Source organism: Gymnodraco acuticeps, unplaced genomic scaffold (genome assembly GCF_902827175.1).
Source record: "Gymnodraco acuticeps unplaced genomic scaffold, fGymAcu1.1, whole genome shotgun sequence".
Classification (NCBI taxonomy): Eukaryota; Metazoa; Chordata; class Actinopteri; order Perciformes; family Bathydraconidae; genus Gymnodraco; species Gymnodraco acuticeps.
Window position 1 is genome coordinate 1,860,603 of NW_022990276.1, and position 18,886 is coordinate 1,879,488.

Here is an 18,886-nt window from a genome sequence, read left to right on the forward strand (position 1 = left end):
ACACGGATATTGCAGACATTATTGTTCTTGCAACCTTGTGGCAACAGTTTGGGGAAGTCCCTCAAGTTTTGATTAGGGATGTTCAGAGATACTCTGGTACCAAGTCAATGCCCAAATACTGAAAACGTAATTATATTTGTTAATCTATGAGACCAGCACGCTCCAGATAGCGTTCACTTTTAACCGTTGACCTGTTAAAATCCTAAAGGAGGCATTAAACTCCTCATCGACATGTTGAGGGGGGGTTTACAACGTAGCTTTGTCGGGGAAAGAATAGGGAGCGTTCTATACCCTTTTCTTTCGCTGACAAAGCTACATTGTAAACAACACACATCACTAGGGGAATCGGCAGGAGCTAAGCTAGTTAACGTCAGCTGTTAGCAGTTAGCATAGCCAGTAACAGAGGGGCTATTGAATTACATTTCAAGTAAATTCAGTAAAAACCAGTATTGGGCAAGGTCAATTATAACCATTACGTGTTGAAATACAGTATTCAGGAATAATTTTTGGCAAACATGTTTTTGAATTTCTAACTTCCTAACAAAAACCGTATGAAAAGAGTAATGAAGTAGTGTTTGTTGAATTACACGAGATTCATTGTTGGTATTGAGAATCTTAAGATTTCCCTGGCATTACCAAAGCCAGGTGAAGAAATGCTTCTTTGAGGAAAACATGACTTGCCTGCACAGAGCCCTGAGTTGAACCCCATCAAACACCTTTGGGATAAACTGGAACGCCGGCTGCGAGCCAGACCTTATCACCAAACATCTGTTTCTGACCTCTCTAATGCTCCGGTGGCTGAGAGGGAGAAAATCCCTCAGCCAGGGTCCAACATCATGTGGAAAGCCTTCTTTGAAAAGCGGAGGCTTTTATAGCAGCATGCTGATGTCCTTGGGCTTAGAAATACAATTTCTTAAATCTCATATACTGTATGTGTAATATCCACATTATATCCGGCATTCGGTGCATTTCCTTTCTTATGTTGGTTCACTTCTGATGTGAAGATAAGAAGCTTGAGATACTGCGCTTAAGGATTGGTTGGTTGTACTTCTGGTTTGTTAGTAATTATTTCTGGTATTTTTTTATAGACATGACAACACTTGGGTCAAGGCTACAGAACTTTCTTATTTGGCTTAATACTGAGCTTCTAAGTGTGTTGCTATGTGAAGGCTTACAACTTGATCCCCTCTATTCAATTAGTTGTTTTCCTCCCATTATCTAAGCGTAGTGATGTCAACTCATTTAAAAGCAGAATAGCCAGATCATTGAACAATTTGTTTGCTAAACTAACACCAGCAAGTCCCACAAAGTGGTCAAAGGTCAGTGTTTTATGTTTATATCTAAATAGCAAAAAAAAAACTAATTATCTGCTGTCAACACCATTGTTCAATCTGCTCTGTTTTTGTACTTCTGCTGTGTTTCTGAGAAGGGCGTTTAGAGGATGGGGGTACGGGAGCGTAACAAAATAAAAGCCTGGCCTTTTGATGTTTCTATGGCAGCTGCAAAGTAAGGCATGCTGTGGTTGCTATGACGATAATAATGGGATGGGGCAGGGGTGGTGTGTGTGTGTGTGTGTGTGTGTGTGTGTGTGTGTGTGTGTGTGTGTGTGTGTGTGTGTGTGTGTGTGTGTGTGTGTGTGTGTGTGTGTGTGTGTGTGTGTGTGTGTGTGTGTGTGTGTGTGTGTGTGTGTGTGTGTGTGTGTGTGTGTGTGTGTGTGTGTGTGTGTGTGTGTGTGTGTGTGTGTGTGTGTGTGTGTGTGTGTGTGTGTGTTGCACCCAGGCCATGCTGTAAGAGTGAGTGACAGGTGTTGTCTATTGTATTTGTATTTTATTTGTATTTACTTGCACTATTTTATCTGTTTTATTGTGTTGAGCCTGGGACCTCAGAATCTCATTGTAGCTTTGTACAAATGACAATAAAAGCCTTGAATCTTGTTTGTCAAGCGTCCAACAAGGGGGTCTTTCATAGTCCTGGCCTGGGGTGAGTTAGATGACACCCCCCACAGCGACCCCCCCCCCCCCCCCTCTCCAGGGATATTCGTCTGTGGGTCACTGCCCTCCCTGTTGTCATGGCCATAGCCTTAAGTGTCACCCTCGACCACCTCTCCCCCTAGAAAAGTAGAAAATAACACAGTAAATTAATTCCAATAACCACATTTGAAGCAGGATATTATATACATACAGTGAGATTGTAAGGAATGGAATATTTAATTAAATACAAATGTAAAATGTACATTGTGAGTTTAAGTCCAGTTATCCAACATGTTGTGAAACAGATTGTGAAACATAATGTGTGAATGCAATGTTTTCAATGTGCTTGTCTTAACATCGGAGAGGGAAGATTGAGCATTTAATATATATTAATATATATATATATATATATAGACTGTACACACTATATCCTGCTTACTTGAAGTAAACGGTTATTTTGTGTTTTTTTTGTCAATTATTGAGTGTTCATTTGCATTTGTTTGCATTTTAATGTGTGCGTTTTTGTATACCTCGGGACTGTGGGAAACAGTATTTCGATCTTTCTGTGTGTACAAACATATTTTGAGATTGACAATAAAGTTGACTTGACTTAAAAAAACTTTACCTGAAGCAAAACTTGGAGATGCATCAAAACAAGATCATTTTCTGATAAAAAGGTACTTTCTCCAGGGCTTCGTCTGTTGGTCACTGCCCTCCCTGTTGTCATGGTCACAGCTTTAAGTGTTGCCCTGGACAACGCACCGGGCAGGGAGTGAGTCTCGGGCTTCAGTGACTTCTTGAGTTTGCTGTGAGTTATAACCCGAGGCTCTGGGGGGTGAAGCTGCCTGGCAGCGGTTGAAATATGGCTGCGGTTTTGTTTGCTGTGATATATGGAGGCGGAGGGGTTGAGCCACGCTACGCTGCTCCGGTTGCACTTTAGTTCTCAGCACAGAAATGACTGTTGTTTATGTAGGGAGAACAAGGGGCAGAGGTAATTACAATATAATGGTACATGGGGAGTGTTGCCGGTTGGGTGGAGATCAGGAGTTCATAACAACCAACCTTCAGGACACTTTTAATAAAGGAACGCAGAACTGTGCTCTAGTCAGGGGCGGATCCGGCCACTCCCTGGAGGGGTGTGGTCCACACCCCACTAGGCTGGGCTGGGCCGTTTTGATAGGCTACCTATGTTCTATCATCAGATAGTTTCACTTACACACATCAGGCCTAGTGCTGTGTACCTGGACTCACATTCAGGTTCAGGTCCGGACTCAAGTCCAGAGGTTCAGGTTCAGGTCCAGACTTATAAGTCCGGACCTGAACCCATGGCTTGTGTCAAGTTGTGTGAGTAACTAAAGTGAACTTATTGTGAGCTAATTATCAATTGAAAATTAACTCATAATCAACTCAAATTCAAACTCGTCAGGTTTATTGTGCTCCCTTCTAACTTGTGTCTAAATTTCTCTACAAAGTACAAATGTAAAAAAAACACTTTTTGCCACTTAGTCTACAAATGACTTATGACAGCAACTACAGTGAACTACTACAAAGTTCAAACATTTATTTCATTTACCAAACTAAAGTAACCAAACAGTCCCTGAGCTGACTGAGCCTAAATCCCTAAAACGTTGCTGAAAGGTAGAGTGTAGAGTAGACTATACGCATTACACTGTTACACACCTACTATACAGTATAGGCTACAATAGTGACTGTACAGTCAGAGTGTACTGTACAGTCTGTACACCATGTATTTTCTACAACTCTACATGTGTACATTATACAGTACATACTACATACATAGTGATGTACATACATACTGTTAGAAATTCAAATCAATGTTGATATAGCGTAATTTTGAATTAAATACACTATTTAATTTAAATCAGTTTCACCTGAAAAAACCGGAAGTTCACACTATTAACTTAATACTTTTATTCAGAAAATTCTTCACTTCCGGTTAGCATTAGCATGTGGCGAAATGCTACGTTTTCAAACCGTGAATCGAAGGTGAAATGACATGTGATGTTGTACACTGAGCACACTGGGATTAGCACTCATTTATTGACGCTGAATAACGTTTATCAGGGAATGTTTAAATAACCACAGACACCAGAATATACGTAAGTGCTAGTTTTTTTGCGAGTCCAAGGACCGGTTCCCGACGTTCCGGTTTTAACCGGACTTGAACCGAAACCTTTTACAAGTCCAGTACCGGTTCGGCGTACCGGTACGCAGCACTAATCAGGCCCGTAGCAGCTGTCACTGTGCAGTGAACGATCAGGAGTGAGTGACTGAGCAGCTGGCAGTTGCTTACAGATGGATAAACAAGCTCCAAAGCGTAAAGGCGTTTTTGTATAGTTTGTGTATACAGTATACACAGTATTGTAGCGAGCCCCGGGTTCAGAGGGAGGGGCTTGCATAGGGGAGTGGGGGGAGTGGCTGTACCCGTAGGATAGAAAAGGGGGAAGTGACGTCTGACTCAGAGGTTGCGCGGCTGTGGAGAAGAATGTGTTGCCCACATTCTGTTACTGAGTTTAGGCTAGTTAGCAGGTTTATTGTTTTGGGTGCAGTCACTTTTGCCTCCACTTGCTGTTCAAATAAATGTTGAAAGAAAAAGTTAATCTGTTTACAGTTCTGTTTCATATGGGTGTTGAAGAAGAAGAATTGGGAGGGATGAAACCCTCTTTAATGGTCTCACATGCAGAGCACACAGCACACACAGTGAAATATGTTCTCTGCTTTTAACCCATCCTAGCACCAGGAGTCTAGTACTAGGAGCAGTAAGCAGCTATTGTACAGCGCCCAGGGAGTGAGGGGGGGAATGGGGGATGTCCGGTGCCTTGCTCAAGGGCACCACGGCAGGGCAGGAGGTGAACTGGGACCTCTCCAAGTAGAAGTCCACACTCCAAATGTAGGTCTGGTCGGGGGCTTGAACCCGGCGACCCTACGGCTCACAGTCCAAGCCCCGACTGACTGCCATAGATTTAGTCCCTAATGTTGCTCTCAAAATGGACCAGATTGATGTATTTAACTTCAACATTTAAAAAAAAAATCTTCCCGGGGGAGCTTGCCACCGGACCCCCCTAGAGGAGGTGAGGTCCACCACCTGCCCACACCCCCTGTTAAATTGTCTCACCCACATTGAGGATGCTTCCTACGCCCATGTTTTATTCCATGTGTCAAGTCAGGCAAATTGGGACAAAATGTTATTGCATCAATGATCTGTTAACATTAAAATCGTTAAATATATGCTGTAACTATTTTGCTCTAGGCAACTCAAGGGCTCAGGTAATGTGATTACTATATGAATAATGGTCCAAAATAACATAAAATGCATAGGGTTTTTTGTTAAGTAACATACTTTCGTCGCCGGCCGATACATGCCGCGCATTAAGTGGGCCTGTCTGTCAATTAATCCCCGGGCCACTTTTTTCCCCCAGTCCGCCCCTGGCTCTAGTCCCTGAAGAAGCTGAGATGTTGTTAGGGCTGCATAATTAATTACAATTAATAATCTCAATATGGATAGTGCAGTTTTCTAATCGCAGGAAGCTGAATATTTGTTTAAATGCCATTTAGTATAAAGTATGGTATTTATTATTGGCTACACAAAAACAGACTTGGTACGGATCATCTTTAAAAGTCACACCATGACCGTAGTAATATATGTTTTTAATGAGAAAATAGATGCAAAAATGGTAAATCCCTCCTATATCATGAATCAAATTGTGATGTTAGCCAAAAGAATCCCATTCGTGCAGCGCTAAGATGAGATAAAGATATGATAAGATGTACTTTATTGATCCCAATTTGTGAAATGTATGCGCTGCAGAAATAGGAATATAACGACATTACAAAAGTAGAAAATATACATGTTTAAATACCAATAAACAACATTTAAAGCAGGATATTATATACATACAAGTGTGTAAGGAATGGGATATAACATTAAATAAAAATGTAAACTGTACATTGTGAGTTTAAGTCCAGTTATCCAACATGTGGTGAAACAGACAATGTGTGAATGCAGTGTTTTCAATGTGCTTGTCTTAACATTTGAAAGGGATAGTTTAGTTTTAAAAAACTTTACCCGAAGCAAACTTGGAGATGCATAAAAAAAGAGATAATTTTCTGATAAAAGGGGACTTTTTTGTATATTATGTAATCGTTATTTCCCGGTCTTAGAAGCTACATTGCAGAAGAATCATTAAGCTGTCTGTTCTGTGAAATGATCAGTGATTACCTGGTGTGTCGTCATATCAATTTAGGATGACGTTGTAGGAAAGCCAAGTTGAGATACATCAAATAATTCTCCGAGTTTGATCAGCGCTAGAAATGAAGCTCAATACTTTCAGTTGGATTGACCAAACTGTGTCTGTTACTTTGAGTTTTAAGGAAAAGTTTTGAAGGTTGGCTTTGTCAGATTCTATACTTTGGTTTCTTCTTCTTTGATCAGATAACTTCTTATCTAAATCAGAGAAGGGCCTGAAGCTAATGAACGCCTTTTTCTGCTATAGGTGTCTGGATGAAATGGTAATAGCTTGGTCTAAAATAAATGACAGAATATAATAGAAAATGTCCATCAACATTTCCAAAAGCCCAACGAGACGTCTTCCTGTCAAAGTGACAATCTCAAACCCAAGGATATTCAGTTTACTATCATTCAAGACGAGACGAAGCAGAAAACTATAACATTCAAAGAAAACAGTTTGGCATTGTTGTTTGCAAAATGATTGATGGAATAATCATTTGTTGTATAAGATATTATTAAATATCTGTCACAATGTCCTAGAGCTTGGCATGCTTATTTTGTCTGGCAGCAGTCCACTAAATGTTGTCAAACACATGAATAAAGACTAAATGGCTGCTTATTAAAAAAGGGGTTTTGTAGAACAAATATATTGAGAGTTTAATTAACCCTCCTGTTGTCTTCGGGTCAAATCTGACCGATTTACTACTTTCATCAGTCATAACTTTTTTGTTTTACATTCGATTGCATCAAGGCTTTATGATATCCTTCACAGTAGACCACAGTAGACATTTGAACATGTAAAATTGCTGATCACTACTTTCATTGAATTTTGGATGATTTAGTCAACTTTGTAACACCCATGGATCAGATAAAACACACACACACCCCATGTGAATCACACCTGGCACACACAAACACACACACAGAACAATTTGACGCATTTCCCGCTCTTATGTGCCCATCCCCCCACATGGATCACACCTGTGTTACGACCCTGGGTCGTTAGGTCATTTGTGTGTATATGTTCCCCTCCTTCTGTGTCTGTGAGTGAGCAAGCAGGTGGTGCCCGTTAGCTGATTAGCTACCCTCGTCAGGCTGATTGGTCCACCTGAGGAGACGGGAGCATTTTAAGCTGAAGCCGTGCAGTTTGCGCGTGTTGAGATCTTTGTCCTGTTGTGCTGTGTACTGACATGTTACCGTATACCGGTCCTTCTCTTCTGCTGTGAGACTGTGGAAGAAAAGCTATTTAACCTGTCTTTGTAGACACAAGTTATTTTACTGAGGAGTACAAAACCCTTTTCTTTGGTTAATACGTTTTCTCCTGTTTAATGTTAGAGTAGGTAAGAAGCCTGTACGTTTTATTTTTCTCATTTGTTAGGTAAGATTTTTGTGTTAAAGGTTAGTTCGTTTTGTGGTTTTGTTATGTTGTTATGTTTGTGGTAATTAAATGACCAAACGTTTTCTCTGCCTTGGCGTCCATGTTCTTGGGAGTGGGGAGAGTGCAACTTTGTGCTGCGCCTAGGTTCCCCTAGACCTGGGCGTAACACCTGGTACACGCAATACAGTGTCTTTAGAGTGCCACAGTGACGCATCCTAAAACCCGGAAGTAAACTTCTTCCGGTTCTTTCGTCAAAAACGCAATGCAATTTCTCCATAGGATTTTGGAAAATAGCTCGAAATAAGGTCTGTGGTTGACACACATTTAAGAGACGGATCACGTTTTGTTTAGCCGGATAATATCCACATGTCTACCCTACTTTTATAATTTTTGAATCATAAATCTAATCGATAGATTTATGATCGATATATTTATGATTAGAAAATTATAAGAGATGGGGGACGCGTCACTGCGGTTCTCTGTTCTTTGTATATTTACTGCAGTTTGTCATGTATACCAGTAGTCTGATACAATATGTACAGTTTGAAAGGCTGTTAAATGAAATGTGGTGATGATTAATGATTTTTGTGTTAATGTAATAGCAGTTAAAACAGGACTGGTCAAATTTGACCGCGAACTGCAAAGTAAGGGGGGGAAACGAAGACAATAGGAGGGTTAAGCATATTAGATTATCAGCATTTTGGTAAAACAATAATGGTGCTGGGCTTCAAAACGAACCTCTTGAGCATTTTTATAGAAAATTCTGTATAACTGATACAGATTTTTGGTAGTTTGAGCCAAAAACACTCTAAAAATCGACTTCAACATCAATCAGTTGTTACGCTAATTTAATAATTCACTGTTTGTGAAATAAAGAGGCTTTGGCCCATCAATCATCACGAAAACCAAGTTACCATAATGAGGCTTTCTGTTGATTACAAAGCATTTACCAGAAATCTGTAATATTTCCGATCGGATTCCAGCCTCTTGTGCCATTTATCTAAATCAAAAAATCTCTAATTTGTTGTAAATTCTTGCAAGTATAGCTTTTAAAGAATAAATGTCTTATTATGGTTGAAAACTCTTTATTTGCTCTGGCAGCCTCAGTGTGACCCACCACACCGGGCACTGCTCCAGATAAGGAGAGTGTGTAAACACCATATAAGTGATGTGGTGTTACTGCTGTGTTCAGCACTATGATCCGTATCTAAGGAATGTGTCTGCCCATAGCGGTGTATATAATAAATATAAATATATATACTGAATATATAGACCTCCACTGACTGATATGCCAACAGATGCAGCTGCAGTGGCTTATGTAAGCTGAGTGAAGTACACCATCAGCACTATTATCTGCTCTCATGCTGCCAAGCTTATGGCTGCATAATATTAAGAATAGCTTATTTTCTTTCATCTTCTCCACCTCTTTAACTTTTCTGAATCTCTGCCCTTCTGTTTGACTTGCCTTTCCCCCTTTCTTCTCGTTTTAATTCACTGTGGCCTTACAGCACACTTTTGGCCATAACTCACAAATTGACTTTTGTAATTATGACAATTTCATGCAAATGTCTAATGGGATAACATTATGACTTTTCTGGCGGACATGGATGCAAAATTGCGACTTAAATTTGGCCGAGGCGGTAATTATATGTCATCTCTTGGTCATTAACTTCAGTCTGAAACATCTGCTGGATGGATTAATGTGACACTGGGGTACAGATGGGTGCCCAGTTAATGAATACTTTGTTCCCCTGACTTTACGTCTAGCGCTGTCGGCAGGTCAAAGTTTTCACTTATCCAGAGCAATATCTCAACATCGGAAAGATGAATCGTCACAAAGGTTTGCTCAGACATTTATGGCCCTCACATAATAAATGTTAGCGACCGAGGGATTCCCCGACTGCTCCTCTAGGGCAGATTGAGGCTGACATTTGTGCTTTTGAGCGAAATGTCTAGATGACTATTGAATGGATTGAATTGGTATATTATTCCAGCCAAAAGGACTTATCATCCATTTACTTTATTTGTCTAACGCCCTCATGAGGGGGCGGTTTCACAAAGAAAGACTTAAGATAAACATGGACATTTGTCAATTGCACAAAGCTGCTAATTTATTGACTATCTTGAAGAGGCCCCATTATGCTTTTTGGGGTTTTTCCTTTCCTGTACAATGTTTTGTTTGCATGTAAATGGTCTGCAAAGGCTAAAATCCCAAAGTTCACGCCAGAGGGAGTTTCTCTGTGATGTCACAGGAGAGCACACAATACAAATGTGAAGCTGAACATGTCCTCTTTAAGTATCTTATTCTAATCTGCCATTCATTCTGGGTAAATTAACCTTTTTTTGAATATTAGAAAACATGGCTTACTAAACTTCCAACCAGTCCCATCCCCTCCCTTAACAATGTAACAATGTTTGCCTTTTTCAACATTTACAAGGATATTTTTCACGGATAATATAGCAGAGTGTAAAAATACCAAAATATCCAGCAGCATAAAACCTCCCCACTGTGTAGGCCGAACTGCCTTTCTAATTTCTCCCTCCACATTATTATAAAACCACATTTTATGAATTTCTTTCCTCATTTGGTGCCACATTGGTCAGCAGGTGTCACTGATTGTTGCCATGGAAACGTGCGTGCACAGCTGCTAATCGCTGCAGGCATTTCATCTTGTTTCCTCCGTGTTTTATTCATGATAATATTTTTGTTGTACTTTTTCCCCTTTTCTCTTCTTGGATCCAGGACTGGCTTTTCCTCACTCGATTCTGCTTTCTCACCGACTTCGGACGTCTGGACTTCCGGTTCCGCTATCCAAAGGTCACAACACTTTGTGTGTGTGTGTGTGTGTGTGTGTGTGTGTGTGTGTGTGTGTGTGTGTGTGTGTGTGTGTGTGTGTGTGTGTGTGTGTGTGTGTGTGTGTGTGTGTGTGTGTGTGTGTGTGTGTGTGTGTGTGTGTGTGTGTGTGTGTGTGTGTGTGTGTGTGTGTGTGTGTGTGTGTGTGTGTGTGTGTGGTGTGTGTGTGTGTGTGTGTGTGTGTGTGTGTGTGTGTGTGTGTGTGTGTGTGTGTGTGTGTGTGTGTGTGTGTGTGTGTGTGTGTGTGTGTGTGTGTGTGTGTGTGTGTGTGTGTGTGTGTGTGTGTGTGTGTGTGTGTGTGTGTGTGTGTGTGTGTGTGTGTGTGTGTGTGTGTGTGTGTGTGTGTGTGTGTGTGTGTGTGTGTGTGTGTGTGTGCTTGCCCACCCTTTCTTGCCTTGCAACAAAACTATTTAACTTTCCTCTTTTCTCATCCGTTCTTTACTTTAGTATCTTCCTCTTCCTTCACCTAAACTGATCCCATCGCTCTTTCTTCCTCCGGCTGTTTCTGCTTTACCCGCATCATCCTCTTCCTCTCCCCCAGCTCCATCTTTTTTACGCATCTGTTTTATTCTTCTGCTCTGTCTTCTTTTTACCCAAGAAGCCTTGCTTTACTGTTATACCCTGCCGACTTTGGAAACAGTATTTGATCTGAAAGGGTCTCGCTGCCTCCTCTCTGATCTGTGCTCTCTCTCTCTCCTCTGTGCAGTCTCGCTGCTGTCAGAACATATTGCTCTATTTTGATGACAGTTCTCAGTGGCCAGCTGTGTACAAGAATAACGAAAAGGTGAGACACTGACACCCTCTGAATCATGTTTTCTCGACAAGCCATTATTCAAGAGAAATACAGCCCCTTTTACCTATTCACATTTCACAGTTCTAATAAAAAACCAAGGGACTCCAATTCTAAGGGTGTTGTACAGCTTGTTGTGCATGTACGTTGTCTGCAAAGGCTCTTTTTTAAAGTCCCCCCCCCCCCCCGCCTGTAACACCTCGATTTGGACTCCTTTGTTTAATCCGTAACATGGTGACATCACTATGTAACACTTGCACTTCTATAGGCTAGCGCTCCAACACATTGTACGTGATAGGCTAAGGGGCGGGATATCTCTAAACGGTTGACCAATCACAACAGAGCCGGCCAGCAATCAGAGCAGACTGGGCTCTGGTTTCAGACAGAGGGTGAAAAGAGGTGTTGCAGCACAGGCAGTATGAGAGAAATAAAGAGCTTTTTGAACATTAAAGCATGGAGCCGATACACAATACAAATATGAACCTAAAAATGGGAATAATATGTCCTCTTAAAAAACTAATTTTGAGCACTTAAAGGTGCAGCCTGTCCTCCTACAAAAAACGACCATATAGGTCGATTGTTCAGCAGCTAAATACGACCCAGAGTCACGTTTTAAAGTGTAGCACCTCTAGTGGTCGTGTAAGAAACAACATGCTCCTGTCGATTGCAAACGCTCCGGAGGGTCGTTTATTCACAAATTACCCTCTGGAAAATCCTAAATTGTGGAATAGTTTGGCCATTAAAATGCTTTTTTATTAGATTTCTAGCGAGAAGTGTATATTGTACTTTTATAATCTACGTCCAGTGGATGTGTAGAATCTACAGTTTGATAGATATACGAAGATAATTTGAGGTCTCGCCAGGAGAACGTGTACTGTATATGGGGCAGCTTCCATGTAAAGTTAGCATGGGTGAAAACATTATTTCCGTTCTCGAAGTTTTCATAATAAAACCGGAAGTATTCCCCACACTGTCAAATGATTACACAGTGATATCTCCATTACTCATCCACTTAAAAACATCAGTTTATCCTTGTTAATTACACAATATTGATTGGTTTAAATTGTGTACAATGCTTTTGTGTTTTTAACCTTCGATTCGGAGAAACAAATAGTTTTTTCGGAGTTTAGACACTACAGAGTTTCCGAAGACACTACACTACCCAGAATCCCCAGCTATCGTTTGGGACTACAACATCCGCCTTGCTTTACAAACCCAGTGATTAGCCCTCAAGCTCTGTGATTGGATGTTGGAGTGGCAGTGCGACAAGGTTACGCCGAATGTCAAACAGCTCTTTGAAATGGAATGGAACCACGCCAGACTATCCAAAACTGGACTTGGACCGACGGGTCCAGCCCAGCCCTCCCCCACAGAATTACACATGCTGGCTATTGTGTGTTTCGCAATATGTTCTATGGCACGTCTCTACTGGGAATTGTAGTTTTATAAGACGTTTTCGTATTTCCCACAATTAGAAGTTGCCAGTATTAAACTGTATACACCCCTGGAGGTTTAGGGGATACGAAACACATTGGTGTTATCAAATTTAAAACATATAATTAATACATGGGTGAAAATTGCTTGTGCCCATAATGGGCAGCATTAGTATACCCACATGACAGCTAAGGTCAGAAAAGCTTTATTTAACAGCTGGTCTTATGTCTGTGACCCCTCCTGTTGTTCATTGATAAGCCTGAAACATGCACTTGTCAAGGTTCAGATGCACATTTAGCAAATATGGCAGTAACCATCGATCATCTTAAGATAAGTTACTTTATTGATCCCAAGTTGGGAAATGTTTTTGTTACAGCAACATGTACTACTTTGTTCTACTCCACTACAATTCAGAGGTTAACCTGGTATTTTTACTCTACTACATTTATTTTTGTTACTTTGCAGATTCTGATTAATGATGTGAAATATAAACAACCCTTAAATCAGACTTTCGTTACACCTGAGTAAAATTCAGCCTTATCAGTTTGTCTGTTTTGCACATCCTCCTGTTAATATCTTTGGACGTCCTGCACTAAACTGTTTTATTGTAGAGATCACTACAGTATCTTCTTGATATTTTCTATTCTATATTTCTATCATTGACCCCTATTTTGTATGTAGGCTACTCTTAATATTTAAATGTTTTCATAAAAATTAAACTCATTCAACAACTAAATTCAATAACGTGCTTTAACCACTAGGAGGTACGGTTTAGAAAACCAGTGGTCTAGTTAATAAAACATAATAATATCAAACATAATATGACTATTCACTTTATTGTGAAATTAAAACAGAACGGTAAAGGAAAATACAGTTTCAGTCTCTCAATGTGAAGCTTATGCATTGTACCATAAACTTGTATAGACCTGTAACAGTCAACTGCATGAGGAGTTGGAAAGGTAGTTCAGAAAATCAGTAATATCTTTAAAAACTACAAAAAAATCCCTTTCTATCAGCTGTGCACCGTTATGGTGTAAATACAGACTATCTACTTATTGGATCAAATATAAAAGTCAGCCGAATTAGTGTTGATACTGCAAGGAGACGTATTGTGTGAAAAGAAATGGAAGATGTTGTTTAATTGTTGATATGTTATGGTCCACGTCACGTATTCAGTTTTGGCGGCATCTCTTCCAGTTTGTCAAAAGGTCTTCTGATCAGGGCTCTATAAATACATATCTACGGCAGATATGTAATATTTAATGCAGCCGAACCGTGTATTACAATGCCGTTATGTGATGACTTCCAAAGAGAAAAGCAAGAGCACTCGGAATAAAGTATTATTATTATTTTTTTTAATGTTTTCCGATTTCATATCACATAAACACCATATCCCGACGTGCATTGCGGCGTGATTTTAGCCTATCAAAACCTCTGAAAAAAGAAATGTGTGTCTCAGAATCGAAAGAGAAAACCCTATGGGAAAAACACAAAAGCATTGTACACAATTTAAACCAATTAATGTCGTATAATTAACTAGGATAAACTGATGTTTTTTAGTGGATGAGTACTGCAGATATCACTGTTAAATCATTTGATCATTGGTTTTATTATGAAAACGTCGAGACCGGAAATACTGTTTTCAACCCGTAACTTTATATGGAAGCTTGCCGCATATACACGTTCTCCTGACGAAACCTCAAATAATCTTCGTAATATCTATCAAACTATAGATCCTACATAACGACTGGACGTGGATTCTAAAAGTACAATATATACTTCTTGCTAGAAATCTAATCATAAAGCGTTTTAATGGCCAAACTATCCTACAATTTAGGATTTTACAGAGAGGGTTATTTGTGGATAAACGACCCTCTGTAACGTTTGCATTCAACGGGAGCACTAGAGGCCGACAACTTTAAAACGTAATTATAGGTCGTATTAAGGGCTTAAACAATCGACCCATTTGGTCGTATGAGTTGGAGGACTTGTTGTAAAGGTGGGGTAGGTAATTCACTTCAGAAACACTTGTTGTTATATTCCATGGAATGCTCTTAACATCCCGATAGCAATGAATATATTAAATGCTTTGACAATAAATACATAAAAAAATGTCATCTGTGGAAGCCGTGGCGCTGTAAAAAGCACGACCAATCATCTGAGCCGGCCCGGCTAAAATAACTGGATGGCCTACCTGCCTGTCAGCCTTCCATCTGGGCACAAGCTTATCTCGTGCCCTCATTGGTCATGTGCGCGTTTGTGTGTTGGAGGAGGGGCTCTGTAAGGAAGTCTGAAGGAAGGGGCAGATTTTTTTCGGCTGCGTTGTTTCAAATTCTAGCGCACTCGAGCTGGTTTCTCCACTCTTACCTCCCTACCTTTAAGCCTCTTAGTCATTGTTTTATTTCAAATCCAATCAGCTTTAGTAAAGTGCGAAAAAAATACAAAATGAATTTCTTTCTTCATACTTTAGGTGACTGCACTGTATGCATTTAGATGAATCCACGTATTCTCCCATCCTCGGTCCATGCAGTGTACATTTAACACTTGGTTGATTCCATAATTTAAGCCTTAGGCCTGAAAGTCTTTTGCTTTCAGAAAGAGTGGATTTATGGGCCTCATGTCTAGGAGTGGCATGCATGAATCCTTTATCTATGTTTTTCCCCATGTACATGTCAGCTGGAACTATGACATACAACATGATGCAACCTATAAAATGGACATTAAATTGCTTTCACAACCAATGAATTATGTATACTGCGACCATTTGCTGTAGGGAGACGTCGATACCTGCTGCTCTCCCATTTTAAAGCCTTGCTTAAACATCGCAGTGTTTTTTATCAGCACGCAGCATCTGATGGTTTCTTTTCTTATTAAAGGGAGGTGAGCTTCTGAGTAAAAACTGTTATCAAGGTCAGCAGGTATATAGGAACATCTGAGCTAAAATGGTCTAGCACTGTAAGAAAAAATACCATAAATGACCCAATACCTTACATTTACAGGCCCGCGTAGTTATTTGGGGGTATGCTATTCTTCTTGCTGACATCTTTTGACACCGATGTGACAATATGTTGAGGTATTTTCCACTCAGCTACAAGCAGTACACCGTTTCTCAGCTCTAAGACTGATTTCGGTGTCAGTTACCCTGAATTAAATAGTAAGGCCTTGATTCTGAACTAACCATTTCCCAGCAGTCACGCAAGGAGAAATCCATCAAAGGAACAACAAAAAAATATCAATTTTAATTACACTTACATCAGCTTCAATAAACCACTCACAATTTCAATTGCTTTTTTCGATTAAACACACTTTCTACATTTTAGTCTTAAGTAAAGTGCTCTGGTCTCTTATGCTTTCAGAGCTCTCCTCTGTTGATACTTAGTATGCAAACAGCTGAACGCAGATATAACCCGCAGCTGCATGCAACAAGTCTGGAGACTATTTCTAGGCTTAATTAAAACATATTTTGTGAAATATGTGGAATAAAAAGTCGATGAGAAAAGTAGATAAAACAGTTAGGGAAGTTTTAAAGAGGCCCTGTTATGCTTTCCCCTTGCCTGTAGTGTGTTATTTAGGTTTTTGTGCATGTAAATAAGGGGTGTCCAAACTATGGCCCGGGGGCGAAATGCGGCCCGCAGGCCATTTTGAATCGGCCCTGAGCCAATTAAAAAAGTATAGCAAAATATGGCCCATAAATTAAACTTGTGTTTGTCTTATATTGTACTTCTTAAATATGTATGTACAAATATATAACACATTGTTAATAAACCCATTTTCCAAATATATTCTGTCAATTAAAGTAGAAAACATGTTTCTAACAAATCTAAGTTGATAAGAAAAAAGCCCAATAACTTACTTACATAACACGCTTGAAATATACCCTTCATATTGTCAATAAAGTAAATTAAACCCTTTAGAGAGCTGTGATGTAGGCTGTTTTTTCAAGCACAATTAACCAGCATTTGATTGATTTTGCTAACTTTTAACTTAAGGCGATATACCTCAGCTCAAGTGAGTGGCCCAGCCCTTCGTATATTGTTCTGTATGTGGCCCAAGTTTGGACACCCCTGATGTAAAGGGTCTGCAAAGGCTAAAATCTCAAAGTTGGGACACTATTGGTTAGCGCTCCAACACATTGTACGTGATAGGCTAAGGGGTGAGACATTTCTAAGTGGTTGACCAATCACAACAGGGTGTACAATAAAGACATTTTTAAACATTGAAGCATGTAAACAATGCACAAAATGCAAATGTGAACCTGAAAATGAGCTTATCAGGACCCCTTTAAATGTTTTAAATGTTGTTCCAATATATTCTGATTTTGCTGTGTCATCTTCCGTCAGAACTGCTACCAGAAGGAAGCGGTGCTGAGGCCCGAAAACAATCAGGTCATCAACCTCACAACACACTATACCTGGTCAGGATGTGTGGTAAGAGCTCACGGTCACAAACACATACATATATTCATGCACTTGTACTAAGCGTACTCCCTGAGGAACACACAGAATCTAAAGCTAAAGCTGATCTCCGACCTCTGTGTTGTGATATTTCTGTCACAGAGTATAACATTATTCCTTTTTATCATCAAACAGATGAACTTATTTTCCCCTTTCATACGGCATGTTCTTTTGTGATGCAGAAAAAGCGACAGGAATATGGAAAGAGGTTAACAACACAGAGGCGGTGAAAGCTTATGGCCTTTAATGTGTTTTTGTAACATTGTTCTGAATCACACATTTCCCTGGTTCATGATGCATCAACAAGAAAGGGCCTCGCTTTCCTTTTAACACCTTTTTTAAAATAATATCCCTTTTGTTTTTGTTTCAATAAGCACCACAACATGTTTGTTTTTCACATTAGGAAGTGTGATTGCCAGCGTGACTCAGTTGTCGTGGCGCTTAGTGAATCTTGTTGCCACATCTCAGGCTATATCGGGGTGTGAAATATGTTTTGTATCTCGGCTCTGCTGTGATGATTCAGTGTGTCTCTGAGGTATAAAGCGCACCATGTCTTTTAGATAACGACATCCTGCTCAGACCCCCCTCTAATGCGTCTCTTCTCTCTCAGGTGGAGGGCGACGGGAACGAGGAGGTCCTGAGCTGCGTGGGCGGGCGTAGTTTCCGCTCCGTGAGGGAAAGATGGTGGTACATCGCCCTCAGCAAGTGTGGGGTAAGCACTGACCCCCCATCACTCAGGTGCATTACCAGGCGGTTGCCATGGTGACTCACCACCACCACCTCATCATGCAAATGGACTCGGGGCTTCAGGGCTTACAAGCAGACACAATGGCTTTGTTTGTTTTCTGCAGCCCTTCGAGTAAACAGCCGTCATCTCTTTCATCATCGCCGACGTCAGCGTCACCCGTGCTCGAGAAATCCTCTTTTATTTAGAAGACAGTTGAGGACATTTCACCAGTTGCAATGAAATATACTTGCAGTTACAGGGAGTAGTAGACATTTGCAATAAGGGAACAGTATATATTCAAACCCTCACCTTCTGATTGTCCTCTTTTTTTTCTGATGTGCGAGAAATCCTATTTTTTATAAATGTCACACACACACATAACTGTACACCACACACACACACACACACACACTGGGAAATGTAGATTTAAACCATACTTGTATAAGAAGCAGTGGGCTGATGTTATATACACATTGTCTGGAAAGCAGTGTTGGTGTTTGCTGCCTTGCTCATAGGCACCTAGCCCAGTGGTTGAAATGCAACCTCCCGATACCAGTCCGAACTCTATTTTTGGTCTGGGACTTGAACTGGCGACCCTCTGATTCCCAAGATAATAATAATAATAATAATAATACATTGTGTTTTAAAGAGCGCTTTTAAAAGGATCTCAAAGACACTTTACAGACGCATGTTAGAATTCATAAATTAGAAAGACAGCACACCTAAAATATAAAACACGTTAAAAGCAGATCTCCAATTCCCCACAGACTGAGCTACTGGTGCCAAATGAAAATACAGAGACGTCTTAGATATCTATTCATCTATTCCAGTGCTTCTCAAAGTGTGGTCCGCGGACCACTGGTGGTCCGTGAGCGCCCCTAGTGGTCCGTGAGTATATTGGTAACATTTCACATTTGAAATAAATACATTTATTTAAGTTTTTCGCACTCTCGCGGGAATATCTCCGCAATGGAACGAGCTTAAGTTTAACTTTCGATTGCATGATATAGCCCAGATAAGCACCTTCATC

At 40.3% G+C, this 18,886-nt stretch overlaps 1 protein-coding gene across 1 annotated transcript in view; it reads left to right on the top strand.

The window, feature by feature from the left end:
- The window catches only part of tmem145 (transmembrane protein 145), a 53,575-nt gene that overhangs the window by 12,235 nt on the left and 22,454 nt on the right, over positions 1–18,886 (top strand). The window contains exons 2-5 of the mRNA XM_034221630.1: positions 10,341–10,415; positions 11,158–11,235; positions 17,016–17,102; positions 17,740–17,841. Of these exons, the coding sequence (XP_034077521.1) occupies positions 10,341–10,415; positions 11,158–11,235; positions 17,016–17,102; positions 17,740–17,841 (342 nt within the window). The remainder of the gene's footprint in view (positions 1–10,340; positions 10,416–11,157; positions 11,236–17,015; positions 17,103–17,739; positions 17,842–18,886) is intronic.